The sequence below is a fragment of the Lissotriton vulgaris genome, chromosome 3_1, assembly GCF_964263255.1.
Source record: "Lissotriton vulgaris chromosome 3_1, aLisVul1.2, whole genome shotgun sequence".
Classification (NCBI taxonomy): domain Eukaryota; kingdom Metazoa; phylum Chordata; class Amphibia; order Caudata; family Salamandridae; genus Lissotriton; species Lissotriton vulgaris.
The window spans coordinates 92,403,525-92,425,025 of NC_141689.1; the positions used below are offsets into that span (position 1 = coordinate 92,403,525).

Here is a 21,501-nt window from a genome sequence, read left to right on the forward strand (position 1 = left end):
TTGCGAGGGCCTAAGAGGAGTATCTGGGGAGCTCCTGGACTCCCAAAATTAAAAATAAATATGTTTAAAGAAAGGCAATGAACACTTGTTTGAAAGATAGAACACATTGGTCTACCAGACCCTGGCCCGGAACAGAGCTCTTTTGTATGTGGGTGGCGACACTCACGCAAAGGGGAGGTGATGGCTGAAGTGGGCTGACCCTTTGTTCCCCACTGTATGTGCCAGCTGAATTTGAATGACACTACAACAGACCAATGAATGAAGAGGGCTTATATATATATATATATATATATTTCTTATATAGCGCAGGAATTCGATCTCCAAGGAGATATCTCCGCGCTGTGTTGTTCCGATGATAAATAAAGACAGAAAGTTTGTGTGACATATCTAGGATTGCTGGATAGGAAACAAATACGTCTTCAGGCATTTCCTGAAAGTAGCAAGATTGGAATTTTGTCTTAGGAAAGGGGGTAATGAATTCCATAAAGTAGGACCTCTAAATGCAAGGGCCCGGCCTCCTTGTCTTTCTCTTTTGATCCTAGGGATCTGTAGCAGAGCTTGATTTTGAGATCTTAGGGTTCTTCCTGGTTGATATGGTTGGAAGATTTCCTTCAGATACCCAGGGCCAGTTCCGTACAAGCATTTATGAATGGTACAGCATATCTTAAATTGTACTCTCTGGCGTATAGGAAGCCAGTGTAGCTTGCTCAAAAGGGGTTGTGAGGGGGATCTCGCAGGGACATTAAGGATCAATCTGGCAGCAGTATTTTGAACAATCTGCAGTCTCTTCAGCTGTTCTGCGTTAGCGGATATAAACAATCCGTTACAGTAGTCCAGCCTACTCATAACTAAAGTTTGTACTAGTGTTTTCCGATGATAGTCAGCTAAGTATGGAAAAACCCTTCTGAGTAGGCCAATGACTCTCATGCAGGTTCCTGTGACCTGTGTAGCATGGTCTTTTAGCACCAGGGATTGATCTAGCTTGACACCCAGATTTTTCACATTTTCCTTGGGACAAGGAGCTGTACCTAATTCTGGAGGCCACCACTCAGGTGACCAAAGGAGTGGGGCATTTCCAAAGAGCATGACCTCCGTCTTGCCCACATCACACTGTAGGCAATTGGAGGTCATCCATCCAGCTATGGCTCTCATTCCGGCAGCAAAGGAGTTCCTTACTGCAGAAGTCATATTTTGGAATGGGAACAGCAACTGGGTGTCGTCTGCATAGGATATTGGGGTGAACCCAAATTTCCTTGCGACCTTCGCCAGGGGGGCCACATACACATTAAATAATGTGGGGCTTAGACATGAGCCCTGTGGAACCCCCTTAGTGAGCTCCCTAGAGGTGGAATAATGGGAGCCCAGGCGAACATTTTGAGATCGGTTGGAGATGAAACTTTTCAACCGTGATAGAGCAGTTCCCTGCACTCCTACTCCCTCCAGACGACTGATCAAGGTGTCATGAGACACCGTATCGAAGGCAGCGGACAAATCTAATAGCACCAGAATCATAGAGCCTCCTCTATCCTGTGCCATTCGGATGGTATTGGTCACGGAGAGGAGAGCTGATTCTGTGCTATGATTTGGCCTGAACCCAGATTGAGAAGGGTCCTGACCGTCCGCTGCCTCGATGAATTTAGAGAGATGAGTGTTAACATGTCTCTCCGTCATCTTGCTGATGTAGGGTAGGAGGGATATGGGACGCAGGTTATTGAGGTCTGACCATGGTAGCGTGGTGTTTTTACGAATGGGGTTCACTACCGCCATTTTCCAGTCATTAGGAATCCTTCCTTCCTTGAGGGAAATATTGATCAATGCTCTAAGACTTGGAGCCAGAATGTTGCCCATTGGGGCAACCATCGCGGCTGGTAGTAGATCAGTCGGTGATCCAGATTTAATTAGATTGAGAAGCATGTGTACTTCAGTGTGACTGATCTCTGGAATCGAAGTCAGGGTGAGTTTACATGTTCCATTATTGGTAGGATCATCTCTAGGACTATCTATGATATCTCTGTTATTGTATGGAGTTTTAGTGATTTTGTCATAGATTAAGTCTATCTTTTTCTCAAAAAACATCGAGATCTCATTACATAAGTTTTGGTTAAAGTCATCTGGACTCTCACAAGCTGTAGGTTTAACAAAGGATTGTAGGACCTTGAACAATTCCCTAGTGGAATTTCCTGCCTCTGTAATTTGTGAGTCTAGTTTATGCCTCCGAGCTTTTTTAAAATATTTTTGAGGTAGTTGAAGTGAGCTCCTAAATAGAGGGTTTTGCTCATAGGGGTGTGAGTTTTTCTCCATTTTTTCTCCAAACTCCTGCATTTTTGTTTTTCGACTCTTAGTTCCTCTGTGTACCATACTTCTGTCTTTGGCCTAATGCGTTGTTTATGTAATTCTAGTGGAGCAATTTGATCAATGGCCTCTAATAGTGATTTATTAAATTTGGCCAATCCTATTTCAATGTTATCCTCTTCAAGAAAGGTGGGTTCTTTCCATATTTGCTGTAGTGCTACTGGTGTTATTTTGTGCCATTTTCTTTTCCATGTAGGTGGAAGAGGTTTTTAAGACCGTAAGTATGAGCCAAGTAATTGGAAAGATAATAAATAATGATCTGACCAATGAATAGGGATGGATGGACAACATATTATTTTAGGGCAATTAGTTAGAATTAAGTCTAGTGTGTGACCTCCTATGTGTGTTGAACCATTTTTTTGAATTTCCAGTCCTAAGCTGGATAGATCATCAAGTAAAGATCTGGTATCAGGATTGTTTGATATATCAATATGAATATTAAAATCTCCAAGGAGAACAAAGTTTTCATTGGCTCTAAAATATGGGGCTAATAGTTCCATAAGATTTAAGGAAAAATCCAGACAAGAACCAGGGGGGCGATATAATAATGCCCCTTTCCACTGTGATTTGGGGGAGGAAGAGAATCTAAAGATCATTATTTCCATCTGGTCGTTGCTACACTGATCAAGAGTTGAGACCTTTAAGTTATCTTTATAGACTACAGCCATCCCACCTCCGGTTTTGATTTGACGATCTAGGTGTAAGATCTTATATCCGGCAGGTATCGCTAACATAATTGTAGGGATGGTATGAGGTTTAAGCCATGTTTCCGACAGAGAAAACAAATATCTGGCAATTCGGAATTAATAAGATCCCACAGTTGTTGGTGGTGTTTGGGTAGCGAACGTATATTAAGTAGAAAACATTTAAGCCCTGGAGGTCCTTTCATGGTAGCATGATTAATATTGTCTGTATTATCAGCTCCGGTTAGGGGAGGGATCCGATCAGACTGTTTTGTCACAGTTATAGAGCCCACGTCAGTGGCGATATCTGTAGTTGGGCATATAATTGTAGCCTGAAAGTGGCAGTTAGCACAGGAAAAAGGACCTTCAAAGTTAAGCCACGTATCGCATATGCATATCTCAGTAGAGTTTTTGTTTAAAGTGAGAAGCGTTTCTCTAGAGTAACGTAGAGCGGGGCTAACCTGAGTATTGAGTGGTCCAGAGAATGGCGCCTTGTCCCTTGTCCCGGCCTGTCGCGGACGAGCGCAGACGGGCTTTTCTTCGGCGCTTCTTAGGCGCGCTCGAAGGCGCCCTCTGCGCGCAACCGCTGCGCGCTTGTAGGGGGGGCGTTGCTAAATAGCCCTGAGGGCGGTGACAGCTAGAGCGCTGACCTCCGCTCTAGCGGAAGTGTGAATTGTAATGCCTGGTTCTTACCTGGCCGCCCTCCACTCTACGGCAATAATTGCTGAGTCGGACCGGGGCGGACAGGCTTCAGTATCGAACCAGACAATGTGGACTATGCGGGGGAGAGTATTTAGGAATTTAGGCAATTGCAAGTAACATTTATGGATTTTTAAAATCAATTCTAACAAGTATTTAAAATCAGCGTTAATTCACGAAATACACTATAAAAATGCCTCGCGTGTCGTTCTCCTTCCTAACTCCTCGCAGCCCTCGCAGTCAGGACAAGCAAGCAGTCAGTAACTTTACCTCCGTTTGCAACAGTGGATCGGGGGACGCTGCCACCACCTCCCTAGCGCAGCGCCTCCGTGGTCTGACCAATCTAAATAGCCCTGAGGGCGGTGACAGCTAGAGCGCTGACCTTCCCTCTAGCGGAAGTGTGAATTGTAATGCCTGGTTCTTACCTGGGCGCCCTCCGCTCTACAGCAATAATTGCCGAGTCGGACCGGGGCGGACAGGCTTCAGTATCGAACCAGACAATGTGGACAATGCGGGGGAGAGTATTTAGGAATTTAGGCAATTGCAAGTAACATTTATGGATTTTTAAAATCAATTCCAACAAGTATTTAAAATCAGCGTTAATTCACGAAATACACTATAAAAATGCCTCGCGTGTCGTTCTCCTTCCTAACTCCTCGCAGCCCTTGCAGTCAGGACAAGCAAGCAGTCAGTAACTTTACCTCCGTTTGCAACAGCGGATCGGGGGACGCTGCCACCACCTCCCTACCGCAGCGCCTCCGTGGTCTGACCAATCTAAATAGCCCTGAGGGCGGTGACAGCTAGAGCGCTGACCTCCGCTCTAGCGGAAGTGTGAATTGTAATGCCTGGTTCTTACCTGGCCGCCCTCCGCTCTACGGCAATAATTGCCGAGTCGGACCTGGGCGGACAGGCTTCAGTATCGAACCAGACAATGTGGACAATGCGGGGGAGAGTATTTAGGAATTTAGGCAATTGCAAGTAACATTTATGGATTTTTAAAATCAATTCCAACAAGTATTTAAAATCAGCGTTAATTCACGAAATACACTATAAAAATGCCTCGCGTGTCGTTCTCCTTCCTAACTTCTCGCAGCCCTCGCAGTCAAGACAAGCAAGCAGTCAGTAACTTTACCTCCGTTTGCAACAGCGGATCGGGGGACGCTGCCACCACCTCCCTACCGCTTACTGCAGGTCCCTGTACATAACTGTGTATGATCAATCTATTTCACCTCAGGTCCTATAACTATGCAGATGACAGGCAAATACTCCTTCAACTGGAATGCCCCAAAGAGATTTGAAAATTCCCAATTTTCAGTTTTCTCAGAGCCGCGGATCTGTGGATGACTTGGAGCCATCTCAAATTGAATGCTTCAAAAACTGAAATACTCACGTGTGGCGATTGGAAACATTATGACCCACTTGCCGCCTGGCCGGATGAACTGGTATCACCGCCTAAAGTATTTAAGGAAGTAAGAAACCTCGGAATGACCATGGACTCCAAGATGTCGATGAATGTCCAAGTGGACAAACTAACAAGATCAAGCATTGTCACTATAAAAACGCTGCGACAAATTTTCCCTCATTTGGGATTTCGACACAAAGCTCAAGCTACCATCTCCCTTGTTCAGTCCAAGCTCGATTACACCAATAGCCTCTACCACGGATCACCTTTAACAATCATGAAAAGACATCAGCGGATTCAGAACTCGGATGCCAGACTACTCTTGCATATCAAACCGCGAGAACACATCTCCCCTGCCTTGAAAGCCCTGCATTAGTTACCGGTTTCCAGAAGATCCACATTCAAGCTACTTTGTATCACCCACAAAGCAATACATGAAATGGGATAACTCTTCATCAGGAATAAAATCACCAAACACATTCAACAAAGGAAACTCTGCTCTAAAGGAGCATCTCGCCTCAAAATCCCAAAATACAAGGAAAAAAACATCGGTGGCACATCCTTCTCTGTTCAAGCAGCCAAACTGTGGAACTATTTACCCCCAACATAAGATCCACCGACAACCACCTTATCTTCAGAAAACTACTCAAGAATTGGCTCTTCCCCATATAAGCACCATATGTAAATAGAAATCTACAGCATATCCCTCTGTATATAAGCAGTTATTTTCACTACAGATATGTACTTATCTTTGTGTATTGCTTTGCTTTGTATAAACATGTAGAATATTTATGTTGTTAAAAAAATATTTCAAAAATGTTTTTTTTTAAATCATCCAAATCATCTTTGGTCTACATGTACTTGCTTCCATTGTGCATCTATGTACCTCCATGTACTTGGATATTTTACTTTTCTCCTGAAAGAGCATTTCCAATGCACTACCCTATTTCTCATCCTGTACCTCTATCAATATCTTTAATCTACATAAACTTACCTCCTTTAAGCATCTCTATACTTTCAATGTACTTATGGATCTATATATTTATCACTTTCTTCTAATTTAGCATTTCCAATGCACTACCCTATTTCTCAGCCTATACTTCTCTCAATATATCTTCTAACCCAACTTTCTGACTCATCTCAAACTTCTTTCTATTACTCTTTTCAATGCACTACCCTATCTCTCACCCTATACATCTATCAATATATCCTCTCCATCCACTCTATCATTTATCCCAAACCCCATACCACTACTATGATCCCCAAAATAACCCTTTCTAGACTTTCTCCTACTCTACACCTCTATGCATCATTTGACAACTCTTTTACTATACTGATCCCTCAAAACAAACCTTTCTAAACTCTTCCCTGTGACTCTTCCCCTCCAAAAACCCTGTTTACTCACCCAAAAGCCTCTTCCTACTGCTATGACTGAAATAAATAAAATTTAAAAAAAATCCTTCACTCTTCTATCCCTCCAATATCCTTTCAGAATCAAAATAACAGACTAACATGTTCACTTCTCAAATTCCATATTCCACAATACTAATTCACCACTAATCCCTTTTGGGTTCCAGAGTAGCATGCTACTTGCCAATTAAGTATTTCAGCATCCTATCAGGGTTACAAGCGCTATATAAATGCAAACCTTTTTCTCTTTTCTACCTCTCCCCAACCCTTTTCAATCCAAATAACTGACTAACATATCTACTACTCAAATTAATTTAATGTTTCACCATACTAATTCAACACTAACCTTTATGGGTTTCAGGGTAGCGTGCTACTCGGCAAAAAATCCCTTCAAAACCCCAGCTGGGGTAGCAAGCTCTATATAAATAGAAACCTATTTCCCTCTTCTATCCTACCCTTCTCTATCCAAATAACTGAATAACATATCCACCACTCAAATTACTTCATATTTCACTATACTAATTTTCAACACTAATCCTTTATAGGTTCCGAAGTAGCGTGCTACTCGCCAGAAACACGCTTCAACACCCATCAGGAGTAACAGGTGCTACATGAATGCAAACCTTTCTTCCCCTTCTATCCCCCCGCTATCCTTCTCACTCCAAATAACTGACTAATATCCACCACTCAAATAACTTTCATATTTCACCATTATAATTCACCACTAATCCTTTATGGGTTTCCTGAGTAGCGTGCTTCAACACCCCATCAGGGGTAACAAGCGCTATATAAATACAAACCTTTTTTCCTCTTCTATCCTTCTGCTATCCTTCCGAACCAAAATAACTGACTAACCTATCCACCACTTAAAATTTACTTGCATGTTTCACCATGGGTCCTGGAGTAGCATGCTACTTGCCAAAAAAGCGCTTTGATGCCTCATCAGGGGTAGTAAGCGCTATGCAAATGCAATTACAATACAATACAATGTATGGTTTTCTAAAATGTTTTAGAAAACAACGTCTTGGCTAACACCAGACATAAAAAGAACTAGAAATGTTTCTAAATTTATCAAGAAAACCATTGTTTTTAAAGATAGGTTTCCTAACTCAACCGGATTCTGAAATCCACCCTCCGATTCTAAATTGAGAGCTTAGCGGATGGCTTCCAAAGCCAGTAGATCCGGCACTGGCAGCCAGCTTTTTGTATTTGTGAGTGATTGTTCTTTTTTAAAACTGTATTGGTGGCCAAGCTGCTGAGTCCTCGTCAATGTGAAACAAAAAAATACTGACTTAAAGCAAGAATATTTTCTGTCTCAAAAATCCCACTTTCCCTTAGTAGTCACTGGTACTTAAGGGAACTCCAGCAATGCTGGCATGTAGGACATTGGAATAGGAAGGTTGTCTTTCTAAGGTTGTATGATGTTACAACGCATTCCGTTGCAACGCATGCCTTTACCATGCATGTGTCACAACGTGAATGCAATTACTACGCATAACCTTTACCACGAAAATGCCTTTACCACGCATATTTTTACAACGATTTTCGTTGTAAATCCATGCATGTTAATGGCATTTTTTTGGTTTATCACCGATCCCTGCCCCAATCCTATAATTCAAATACCCCTCCCCTTAACCCTAATATTTTACCCCATCTCTTTACAACACCCTCATCCCTTAAATTTTTATTTTTAAAAACTAAAATCCCCCTTACCTTTCCTCGACCTCTCCTCTTCAATCTCTTCCGTTGTGCTGTTGCACATCGTAAAGAGGAAGCATCTTTCAGTTTCCTCTAACGACGCCGATGGCCTCCACATTGCGACGGAAACAGGTGAGTGTTTTGGGGGGAGACCACCCCAAGCCCCCTTCTTTTTCGTATGTGTTTTTTTGGGGAGGAGGGGCAATGCGTGGTGTAGGCTATTCGTGGTAACCACAAATGCGTTTTAATGCATGTGTGCTTAATGTTATGCTTGGAAACGGCCGCGTTGTAGTGCCCGTTCCCCCTTTCTAATATAATCAAGAAAGGCTTTTGTGTTCATTAACTTTACTTTGTAAACGTTTTGTAGTTAGGTTTTTGTATATTCATAAGTTAGTTTGTAGACAACACATCCCAAAAGAATTACATGCAGTTGGCAACTCTTAAGGCTTCTGAAAACTTAGTGAGTGTAAGAAAAAATTGAAGAATACATTTTCCTAATCACCTTTTTCCTTATTTCAGAGGAAAAACTGCAAATCTGTCTAATCTTAAGACTGCACCCACTGCTTAATAAGTAAAAATATGACTGCCAGGACCCTGGTCAGGATGTCACTGCAGCCTGCACCACCTATTGCCCTGCCAGTGCTGCAAATGACAATGTCTAAAAGTACCAACACAACTACTAACCATCACACGCCTACAAGTGTGACATTTCGGACTATTTCAGGCCTCCAAAGCTACAAGAATGGCTTGGGTGTCAGATATATGTAATTTTTTATGTTTATTGGATAATAAACAATTGTGCTCATCTCTAAGTTGGACTGACAGCGCCACTATGTGGCAGACTGTCATAAGTGCTGGTGTTGACAATTTAGTGCCTGTGCCGAGTACCGGAAACCACCGGCTCAAATTAAGCACTGATTGCGCCAGATGCACCCCGAAGGTACATCCCATAACTTATAACTGCTCACTGCTGAAGAGTCTGTTTTCAGCCATCGGGAGATATTGGTACTGTATAATTTTCCAGGTTTTAATAACCATATGATGCATGACTTGCTGATTTAAAACAGCAGATTGGAGGCAGGGTGACACTCATGTGGTACTGCTATATAATAAACAAGCACTGGCAATGCCAGCAGATATGTCTTTTGTAGAAGAATTATGAAGTGTGAATGTGTAAAACAGATTTAAGTATTTTATTTTGTTTCTTTTGTTTTATGAATACAGAGTTGAAGATAAATATGGAGTACTTGTTGCGTAAATGCTAATAGTTGTCTCCTTAAGGATAATTATATATGGATAGGATGCATAGCATTAAGAACTAGAAGAAACAGATAATTAATGTTTTCCTTTAGTAACGAATGAAATATGAAACACTGATAGTCATAAAATATGCTTGTAACAATTCATTTTGATTTACGTTTAATTTATACAATCCCTCTAGTGGATTTTATCAAGCACCTGCTGTGTAATAGTGTAGTATTACTGGGAAAATCATGAAAGGAGTCAAATGGTGGGAATGCATTTTGAGAACATTCTTTTTATATATGTTTATGTATTTGTTCTTGTTACATTGATTTGGTGTAGGATACAGCAGTGGTTTAAATTGGTGGTTACTCTTGTGTACTGAATGTTATTCTAATCTAGGTAAATATAAGTTATATCTATAATAATCATTTGATGCACATTATGTGAGTGTGCTCTATTTTGGTAAACTCAGAGTCCCTTAAGAAAGACTTCATACTAATATTTGGTGCCAAATAATTAGTAATCATGCATTTATTTATTCATTCATTCATTCATAGAGTAGTGTGTGGATTGAAAGCATCAACCATTGCATGGTGTGTCAAGCAAGGGATGGACATAAACCGGTCTGGCGAAATGCTGTCTCTTGCCGAATATTATTCCTCAATTATATACATTTTTCTAGAATTAGACCAGCATCTTTCACAGTTTCTTTCTGGCACATTGATTTTTTCCTTTATTTACATTTAATTTATAATTTGTATGTAATACATTCAGCGTCTCAGGGTTCTAGACGTGGGGGAGGTGGTTATAATTGAAAACTTTTAATCTTTTTGTTAATGAGAAGAAGTTTTAAATTTGAGTGTAAAAATATGTTGGTATCCTCAGATTGGGCAGTGCAAGTGCATCAAACAGAATATATTATGGACGACAGGAGACCGCAAAAGATTTTTAGAAAAGCTCCAGCCTTCCCATTAAGATTAAAATGTAGATTTTTCACGTGTGTTTGTGAATTAAATACAATATTTCATAATTTAAAGGTATTTGTTTGATGAATGCTTGTTTCTATATTTTTGTGTATTGCTTTGCGGATCAAATCATCTAAATTGCTTAGGCCGGGGTCCCCATATTCCTTAATGATTCACTGAGGGGGTCCCTCAACTCCAGTAATGATTCAGCGGGGGTCCACGGCTTCCAGTATGGATTAAGTGGCGATCCATAGAAGTCAACTGATTACCAACCACTGCCATAGGGTGCATCGCACTGTGGTGAGTTTGTGCCTCAGGATGCAGTGCAAAGTGATAGCTTAGACTCCCTTAAGCCCACTGTAATGTGGTCGATAGGTAGCCATTAGTGGCTGCTGAACGCAATGCCAAGTGGTGGTTTAGCGCTCATATGATACAGTGGACTATGGAGTGTTTGTGTCCATAGGACCTAATGCAGTATTGTATGTTGGTGTCCCTACAATACAGTTTACTGCAATTGGTATGTGCCCCTGGGATCCAGTGTAGTATGGGGGAGTAGGTCTAACATGCAGTGTGGTGTGGTGGGATGGTGTTCCTGAGACGTGTTGCATCATGGTGGGGGTAACATCCTTCAGATAGGGTAAGTCAGTGTTTCAGTACAGTGCTGTGCTACTCTCCCTTGGATGTAGTTCAGTGCCATGGATTATTGCTCCCAGAATGCACTACAATGTGGTAGGTTGGTGTTGGGAAGCAGTGAACTGGAGGTGCTAGGCCTAGATTGCAGTGCATTGTGTTTAGCCACTGTTCTGAGAGTTTGGTGGCATAGGGTGGCAGTGGCGGTGGCAGTTCATTAATGCCCGTAGGATATAGTGCTATGTGGTAACATAGGGCCATATTATCAAGGAACGGCAATAACATTATCGCTGCTTTAGTGGCAGGAAACTGCCGCTAAAGCGGCGATAATGGGCTTGATAATATGCCCTTGTGAATTCCCATAGAAACCCAGGTTCACACCAAAACATGCGCTTATATGGGAATTCACAAGGGCATATTATCAAGCCCATTATCGCCGTTTTAGCGGCAGTTTCCTGCCGCTAAAGCGGCGATAATGTTATTGCCGTTCCTTGATAATATGGCCTAGAGTGCCTCTGAGGAAGCATTCCAAAGACAGAGTTTGGTGGGTTAGCGTCCACTGAATACACGTTGTACAAGCCATAGGTTAGTGGACGATTTATGGAAAAGCCGAAAAAGTAAAATGAAAGAAGTACCATCATCGGTCGTGTCCTGATCTCACTATATTTCCCGCCTCTGTTGTCAATGGCACATGCACTGATTTGAGATTTTTTTTAGTCAAGATATGTGCTGTATGATGGTAAAATAAATGTGCGGACTCCTTCAGCCTCAGCAGAGAATGGGATCATGATACGGCCCCAGGCCCTTAATTGTGGCCCATTAAAAGAACCCGTGAGCGGGGTGTTTAATTAAGTTAACAGCACACTGGGGCCGTATAATACAAGTGACCTGGGGGCGCGATGGGCCTGCGCGCCCGCTTTGTGCTCCCCCAGGGCACTTTAGTATTACAAGGGTCTGTTGCCCCTTCTGCAATACTCATAGCGCTATCTTGAGAGGGCACTTCCTCTGTGTGGGGGCGTGGCCTCATGCAAATGAGGAAATCTTTTTCCCTCTGCGGCATAATATAAATCTGGGTGCAAAAGCAAAGAAGCAGTCATGAGGTGCACCACAGTGCTCCCTCTGAGGACAGCCCTCTGGAGGGGACAAAGGGGCTCCTGTGGACCCCCCCAAACATCCACTTCCAAGCTGGTGCAGTCACACACTGCACTCGCCTGCAGGGGATCTCTATCCCCTCTCTAAAGGACACGCATGCGGAAACCCTTTGTGAATCAGGTCCAGTTTGTTTGTTTTTCTATTCTTGATGTCCTGCTGGGTCTGGGGGGGTGTGACTGGTGGAACATCATCAAACTGTGTAGCCCCATGACCTCTCACTCCTAAGCCAAGACCATCTACCAACCCTGAAGAGAGCCAGCACATTGTTCTACTGACCATCCTTTAAGCAGAGCATTGCAGAGAGATAAAGGAAGTGAACTCTGTTTTTGCTGTTTGGTCGCTGCCTCAGTGAGAGCCATTTTCTATTTTCACCAGAAGAGGGCTACAGGGCGTCTTGGCTCATTTATTTATTTTTTTAATATATTTTTTATTGGTATTTACAGAAAAAACATTACATATATTGACAGAGTTAAACTTTCTTGGTTAAAATCTCGCTGCTGACTTAAAGTAACATAAAACAAAAAACATAGAACATAAAAGCGTCTAGTGGTGGCGGTTGGCTTAGACAGAAAACAACAGTTCCCTTTAATGAATGAGTTGAGATTTGACCCTGGTTGTTAAACGGAGATTGTGTGTTTGCGAATCCTTACCAGCACTCATGAACACAATAGAAACATACGCCAAACACTCAGCTACAACCTCAACAAGGGCAAATCGGACTGCATGCCACTCAATGTGCACACAAACAGGGAAGCAATAGGAAACATAGGTCTAGCGTGGCAGCCAAAGGCCATCAAATACCTGGGCATCCAGTTCAAAAGAACCCTAAGGGACACTCTGGAACTAAACGAGTCAATCATGCTGAGAAAAGTTAAAGAGCTACTAGATTCATGGTCACCCAAGTTCATCACTTGGTGGGGCCGCATAGACACCATCAAAATGATGATAACACCCATAGTCAATTACCTGGCTGACATGCTCCCCCTGCCCATGACAGAAGACTTCCACAAAAAACGAGACCTAATGATCAACAAATTCATATGGCAGGGTAAAAAAGCGAGGATAGGCCTCCGCAAGCTGAGACTGGGGAAAAAACTAGGCGGGCTCAACCTAGCGGATCTGAAAACGTTCCAACTAGCATTCATAGCCAGACAAGGAATACATTGGGTGATACACAGACAAAAGTACACGCCAACCTGGTTAGCCATAGAGAAAGCCATGCTAAACAACGCCGCCCCTCTCACACTAATCACGGCAAACAAACATGCAATCAATAACAACCTGATCCTAAAGTTCACGAAACAAGCACTACTGAAGATAGACCGCAACCTAGAGGTCAGCATCAAAAACTCACAGTGGGAGACACAATGGGAGAACAACAAGATTAAATACAGAGGGAAAACTTTAGACATGAGTACATGGAAAGAGAGAAGGTTTCACTTCCCAATGCAACTAGAATAGGCAGGAACACCACACACTTTCAACAACCTTAAAAAAGAACACGACCTACCAGACATAGAACTCTACAACTTCCTAGCCATAAAAACAGCCCTAACGAAATAAAATCTACACAGACAGACCCCTTCTATCTTCCAATTCATGCAGAACATAAACATGATAGGACACCAAGTCTCGCTTCTGTATAAACTACTCCGACCAACCATGTCCAAGCTCAATGATAAGAAAACAGCCTACTGGGAAAGCCAAATTGAGACTAAACTGTCTGAACAAGAAATATAAACTCTGTGGGCTTCCCCATCTAAGAACATGATATCTCCAGTACTCGCACAAACCAAATTCTGGTTACTACACCAAGCCTATTGGACGCCGGCACGCCTGGCATCTGTAGGTCTAAAAGACAACAGCATTTGCTGGAACTGCGGAGTAGAGAAAGGAGTCCTAGAACACATCATCTTCAACTGCACTAAAATCGAAAAATTCTGGAAACAGGTGCTAGATTTTACTAACAAAACACTAGGCTGCACACTTAAAGAGTCATTCACCACAATAGTTACAGCGCATACCTCACAAGGCGTCTTGGCTCATTTTAATCCCTCATATTGACCACAGATAAGAGGAAGCAAAATCAAGCTTTCCCAGCAGCCAATGGGGAGTAGAGAGGAGAGACGACAGTAGGAGGTCCCCCCATGTGAGTGGTATAGTCCAGGAAACAGGAGTACAGAGATTCGCATAAGGTCTGGAAATGTTTTAGGGCTTGAAACTGCTGGAAGGGAGGCTGGAAAGAGGTTTACTCGTGTAGGATGTTCAGGTGCCGCGAAATGGTGTAAGGTATGCAGAGTAGGACTGGGAACCCAAAGCAGCCCTGGCAATTTTGCCAGATCATCTCCCAGGTGGGTGTGGGGGCTGCAAGTGTGAAGCACTGCTGCTTTTGTTACTGGGGGGCTAATATTGCAGCACCGCTGGAAAACCAGCCCCAGTAACAAAACCAACCTCCACCACTGCAAAACCGGCCTGCACCCTTCCAGCCTCCCGGGGAAACGCTCGCTACCCGCTACAGCCAGTCTGGTACTGCCGGTATTGTTGATGAAGGGTAAGAGAGATCAGAGTGGTCTGGGTAGATAGATATGCATGGCAGGATATCCAATGGGGGATCATATGTCCTATCAGAAGATGGCAAGATTTTGTGGGGATGGGTGGACGTAAGGAAGTTTGGGGCATGAAACGAGGTTGCCGTTGACACGCTGTCAGATTCTGTATGTGTTGAGATTGGTTTTGAGGAAATTGGGCATGGCGGCGATGAATTTTGGGACCCATTCTTTGTATATAGCAGGTGCCACGAGGCCAGTGAAAGAGGTTGTTCAGAAGAGATGGTCAGAAATATGGGGAGATGAAGGCATGTTTTCAAATTGGGGGTGGGGTGGGGCTGAGTTACATTACTTTCTTTCTTGCTGTTTTCTCCTGGCTTGTGCTGCTGGCCCCTACGTCACCGGTTACGTCACTATGAATCTGTGGGCACTCATTTGTCCAATGATCAGCGACACAAGCTGAGTGGAGGCAGTTTGGCGAGCCGATAGGATCTGATAATACAATTATGCGCAGAAAATGGGTATATGCCACAGACCAGCTCTGCATCTGGGTCAATTGAAAGGGGTCGGATAATGGGTGTGTTTCCCTGACAATTATCTATTCAGATCCCTTTTAGTCACTGTGCTGTGTTGCCTTCACCTGGTACCCAGCTTCCTCTTTTTTTTTTTACGTGAAGGAAGCGGACAGGAATCCTCGTCTCCCTTTCATTGGCCTTTTTTACACCACAGAAACCATGTGAAAAAACACAGGTTCCACTTTTCCTTAGCGACGCTCCCTTACATGCCTTTCTTCTTGCCCTTACCATCAGGGCCGGTCTGGGACCACAGACCACCCCTGGCAATTCCCCCTGACTGGACCTCCCCCGAGGGGGTTGGGTGCTAGTGAGAAATACTGGACCCGGGGGGCAGCAGAGGGGGCTAGTGTGAAGTATTGCTGCTGATTTTGTTACAGGGGGCCAATAGTGCACCACAGCTGCAAGAGCAGCCCGAAACTGCTCCAAAACCGGCCCCCACCCTTCCAGCCCACCGGGAAATTGCCCGTTGCCTGCTACGACCCATCCAGGCCTGCTTACCATGCCGCCATGCCTGTCACTATTGTCTTCTTCATCCTCCAGCTTCTTTTACTCCCGCCCTTCTCAACACAGGTACATTTGCACCTCTGCAGGATTTCAATAGCGATTTTATGAGGTTTTTGCAGAAATTAGCCCATCTCCTCCTGTCTTATGTGTCTATTTGGCAGGTAACCAGGGCTTTAAGTGGGATACAACAAGTTTGGGGTCTTAAAAGGGGTGTGACCTACTCAACTAGGAATCTTTCCCAAGCGGTGTGGCCTATGTAATTATGGGTGTGCTTAAAACATGTAAACTAAAATCCTGTGCTTCTCATCGTGTGCCAGCCGACCAGTATGTTGGTACCCTCAGTTAGCTTTCCGTTATTGCATCCAGACATTTAAGACAGACCGTCACCTCAAACAAGCCAGTTCTATTGGCTTTGTCAATGCTTGTTAGCATTATAAGGTACATGAGTAACAATATTTTTCTTGTGAATAATCGGAATTGAAAATGTTTTGAATCTGAAAATATCAGACTGTGAGTTAAGCATTACTGAGGTCTGTGGAAGGGGTAGCGGTCTTCCGAGTCTTAAGTGTTCCTGCTCTTTCCTTCACACCACTTTCCTCTGCAGTCTTCTCGTTAAGATACTTAAACTGGTATTTCCCCGCATCCTCCTGAAATCTCCACCTGCATATCTCACACCTCATCTCTTTCCTCTTCAGCACCCTCTTTTCACTCTCTCGCGGATGTACTTCCTTGCGTCTCTTTTGCCATCGCCCCATTGACACGCCCACTCTCCTGTAAGTATTGCACTATGTTTTGCTCGCCATGAAACCACCGTTTGGACCCAGCCATATGCAAATCAGTCTTGACCCTGCTCCCCATGGGAACGGTCCAACCCGAACTGCCAGGCCAGGTCCTGCTGTCCTGGAAATAAGCATTCTGGGACCGGTTTCGGGGTATTTACCTCTCATCAGCCAGGCTAGCTTGAATACAGTGGCATAGCCAGCAAGAGACACAAGTCTGGACATAACCTTGGCCACTTAGGGCGGACATGCCATCTATGTCCTTGTAAAAACTTAAGAACATGTAGAGAGCACAGGAGTGGTTGTACTCACCTTTCGAAGCCAAATCAATGAAGCAAGTGCTGGGTAGAGCGGTCACTTGTGTATTGTCACCGTTGAAACTTGATGTTCTAGTACTAGGTTAAAAATGCAGGGCTGCACCTGGCACCTCACTCAATAATGCACACAGCAAAGACAGCAGTAAATGTCAATGCCCACAGGCCCAGCCTCCTCCCTGTGGCACTAGCCGTATCTGTGTAGCCATCTGCAGTGAGCTGAAATGTGTCCCCCATCTCTTATTAATGTGCTGTGTAGAACAACAGCTTCTGAACTTTCACTGCTGGAGCTACAGAAGCAGAGGATGTGGTGTAAGGGCAGAGCTGCTGACTTTGGAACTAGGGATTCAGGCAGGAGTCACAGCGTCGTCTCAACATCCTGAGATTCTGGGCAAATCACTGAATCTCTCTGTGCCTACCAAAAATGAACGTGTCCTTGTGTAATGTAACGAGTGCTCAAGTAAAGTGCTCCAACACCTTTGGGTCGAGTTTGCACTATATGAAACTGCAAAAAAATCGGTGGTGTGGCCCAGGGCAGATACTTACAGGGTACTCAACACAAAAATGTGGTCCTTGGACCAAGAGGTGTTTTTCAGTTCTTGACCTGTAGTGTGCCTGTGGTATCGTGAGAATTACCCAGTCGGTGAGCGGTAGAAACATTCAGAAGTATTTTGCACTAGAAGGGGGGGTCTTTGAATGGAAGTAGGCAGTGTCTGCAAGGCCACTCAGTTATAACCGGTAGCCAGATGAGTGAATCATAAATACGAGGGACACCGTCCTGCACAAAAACAATCCTCTGGCGCAGTTTCCTCTTTCTTTGTGTCCTGCAGAATGCAGCACACATAGAAAGAGATAGTAACGAGGAGAAATAAAGATAAATATCCTTGTTACACCTCCTCATGGGATGTGTAGCATTTCGACGCATTCTCAGGTGTACTAGCACTGGCAAATCAGTGAATGCTCCAAAATCCATTGGTGGATGCGTGGGAACACCCATGCTCCACCCATGTAACCCCACGCTGGGGCGGAGTAATGCAACGCAGCGATTTGCGCTGTGTTGCGTTACTCTAGCTTTATCAAGCCCCTCAGGGCCACACAAAGTAGCCTTGCGGGGCTTGATAAATCTAACTTAGTAGTTGCGTCGTCCTTTTGCCCCATTGCGTAGTGCAAGAGCCACATAAGTGACGCTGACTCTGGCCCTAAATTTGTGATTTAACAGGTGGATTTTATTGGCAATCCTGTAGTCTGTCTAGGCTCAAATATTCTGAGAGATCGAGTTTCTCAATTGAGGTGTGCTGGAGCGTGTTTAGGCCTCTTAGCAGGGAAATGCTTTGAACTCTACAGAACGGCGCTCAGGAGAGCGCCCTTGCAGCGAAGGATCCCTTTGGGATGGAACAGGCCACTGATGAAGCCACAGAGTTGGTTAGTTGAACATTAAATCCCGACTGAGTCACCGGCAATTGTTCCCCTTTTCAGTAATGGCTTCTCCAAGTGACAGATTGGACCAGAACCGATGAGGAGACTGCACCTAGATGGGATGGTATGCTGGGCCACAAAACCTCTTCCAACCCTGTGAGTGGGTCTGTGAACTAGTTAGTCTCCTTCCATCGTCCTAGGTTAGTAAGTGTTCCTACATAGGGGCTAATGCAAAAACAACAGTTGATGGACAGAATGCAGAACAATGTCATACATTCGCCCCAGTACAGAGATCTGGGCCTAAATCCATCGTTGTTTTGTTCACCATGCCAATCCAGTTTGAAACCAGCTATATGTAAATCAGTCTTGACCCTGCGCCCAATGGGAACAGTCCAGCCCGAACTGCCAAGCCAGGTCCTCCCTGGACTGGAAACAAGCGTCCTAGGACCGGTTTCGGGCTTTCAGCCCTCATCAGCCAGGATAGCTTGATTCCAGTGGCATGGAGAGCACAGGACTCATGCATTTCACACAGTATAAGTTTGCTACAAAATGTGCAAAAAAGTTTCAGATAAAAGGGTGCTTTTCAAAATATAGAATTTAGTAATACCCAGAATGCACATAGTGCTTTTTTTTATAGATCTTTAAAGCACACACTTCACAGCTCCACTGGAAACCCCCTCGCACTACCATTCAAAAAGGATAAATCTTTGTTATCACAAAGCTTCAAGTGATTCCATCAATTAAAGCCAGTACAGCTTCCAGGCACCCTTTACATTTGGAGATTGACGAGTTGTGTATATTTGCATTTTTTTCAGGCGAACAGGCACCCTGGCAAGAAGGCTTGTTTATTGTGTAGCTGTCGGCGCGCCTTTGGTTTCACACTGCCTGACACTTCCTCGGCTGAAGCATTTAAACTATCGGAATGAACGGTCCAGGGACTGTTGTCCTTTCACAAAAAGTGGGGTTACTGTTTTTCATAAATTAAAAAACATATGAGCACGTTATACCCCTCCACCCCGCCCAGTTCCACCTCTGTCTGGGAAGCCCAAAGCATCTCCATACAAAACAGCATGCATCTACCAAGGTAACTGACTTTACCCCAGCCACTCTGAACTCTGCTGATTTATCTTGGCGCGCAGTCGCCCTCTCGTGGACACTTTCAATAAAAGTCTGTGTGTAACGCAGACTGATATGCAAGCGGTTTGAGACTTGCGATTCCAAACAGGTTTTATTTGTATTTTTATTGCTGCTTTTTAACGTTTTGTCATAATGTTTAACCCAAACCACTTAAAAGATCATTAGCTTCCAGAACATTCTTCTCTGTTTTTCTACAGGAAGTACGTTTGCTCCTATTTATTAAAACTCGGCTTGAACTTTGATATTGTTTAGCTTCTACCTGTTTTGTTAAGTGAACTCTGCTACACCCTCACCGTATATCATCAAAGAGGTGCGGGTGGGGTTGGAAGGGAGTAGATCTGGCTATAAAGTCCCCACAGACTCAAATCTCACTGACCCTCCCCCTCTTTGTTTACCTTGGCAGGTGTGCCAAGTCAAGTGTATCACATTCCATCCTGCGTGAGTGCCTTGAGTTTCAGGCATTGGTCAAATGAGGGCCCGTGGGTATGTAAGTTTGGTAAGACTCCCATGCCAACGTGACATCCTGCCTGACGCTACTTCTACCTCCTAAAGTACATATTTATATATACCTTATATGTTTCCAAACGTTTCTAGCACCTTCTGTAGACAGCAATTGGAACATAACGCTCATACAATAACAGTGGATTCAATCAACATGTGTAAAGGGCACGTTCACCCGGAGGCATCTTGGTGTTGAAACAGATGATTATTGTTACCCAACGGTACTCATTTTATCGCCCTCAGATGGATGAAAGGCTAAATGGACCCGCCGGGATTTGAACCTGTGAACACAGGTCCCTGCAGTGGACGTATTAGTCCACTGAGCCATCAGAGACGCAAGTTGCAACAACACGGTGTTAAATTACTCTTCATTCAACAGTGATGTAACCGGATCTTTCTGGCAGTCATGTCTCTAAAACCTCACAATTCACAGGCATAAAAGGGGGGGGGGGAGGGTTGTGAGACAGGGACAGAAAATAACTGCGCAACAATTAAAACTGCAGTAATTGTTGCGCAGATATTTTGTCAGATGAACAGTGACTGTCTTTTAGCACTACCTAAAATATGTATAAATATTACATATTAATTATACATATTGACAGTCACTGTTCATCTAACACGCGAGGATCAGATCTACAGAGACAAAGTGTGAAGCATCAGTTATAGATGCGTATTTTAGATTCCCCCTCTCACTAAAAGCAGCGCGTTTTTCAGCTCCAGATAGTTTACAAAGAGTTGTACAGACCTCCGTCGCTGAAGTCCCTGGCGATGTTCTTCTTCGGTCGGGACAGAGGGATGTCGTCGACCCAGGCATACAGGTCGTGCAGAGTTTCCTCGTCGAACTGGGCTGACATTCTAGCGTTTTAGGCGCTACAATCCGCGGAAAGCGTCTTACGGCCCGAGTTTGAAAAGAATGTTGCTAATATAAACAAAACACCTTACGCGAGCCATGCACAATAAGCAGCAAAGTTAAATGAAAATAAGTTAAACGAAAATCCCCTGGTCCCCCGGCCCCGGTGACAGGCTCACTCGATAGGCGCAGCTATCTGCTGCATGCAGCATGAATCCATATTGTTTGATATCTCCATGGCAACTGTTCATGAGCCGCGTCAGTGTGCGGGAGGTGCGTGGGGCGCATGGGAAATGTAGTTCCGCTCACATTCTATTATTTTCAAATTACTTTTAAGACAGGTCACATGACAATCAATCTTTTATAGATGAGGCGTGTTTGCAGAAGAATAGATTGTTACCCTACCTGCATACCATCTTCATTTCCGTAAATTAGGGACTGACTGTCATTCAGGCTTGGCAGTATCTAAGGTTTTTGAAGTGGCAAATTATTTCCTGTTTTAAGTGCACTCCGTTTTAGAATTTGTGTGAAGTAAAATCCTAATTCACTTCCTTCGATCTTCTTTAGAAATGTACTGTTAAGGGCACGTAGCCCATTCAGCAAAATTTGTATTTATTTCAAATGTGCCAGTTTCGTGTTTTAA

At 43.8% G+C, this 21,501-nt stretch overlaps 1 protein-coding gene across 1 annotated transcript in view; it reads right to left on the minus strand.

Moving 5' to 3' along the window:
* SPEF1 (sperm flagellar and cilia associated 1) overlaps nucleotides 1-21,002 on the minus strand; it is a 60,728-nt gene extending 39,726 nt beyond the window's left edge. Inside the window, exon 1 of the mRNA XM_086962851.1 lies at nucleotides 20,754-21,002. Within this exon, the coding sequence (XP_086818977.1) occupies nucleotides 20,754-20,862 (109 nt within the window). The 5' untranslated portion in view covers nucleotides 20,863-21,002. The remainder of the gene's footprint in view (nucleotides 1-20,753) is intronic.
* Nucleotides 21,003-21,501: the final 499 nt, after the last annotated feature.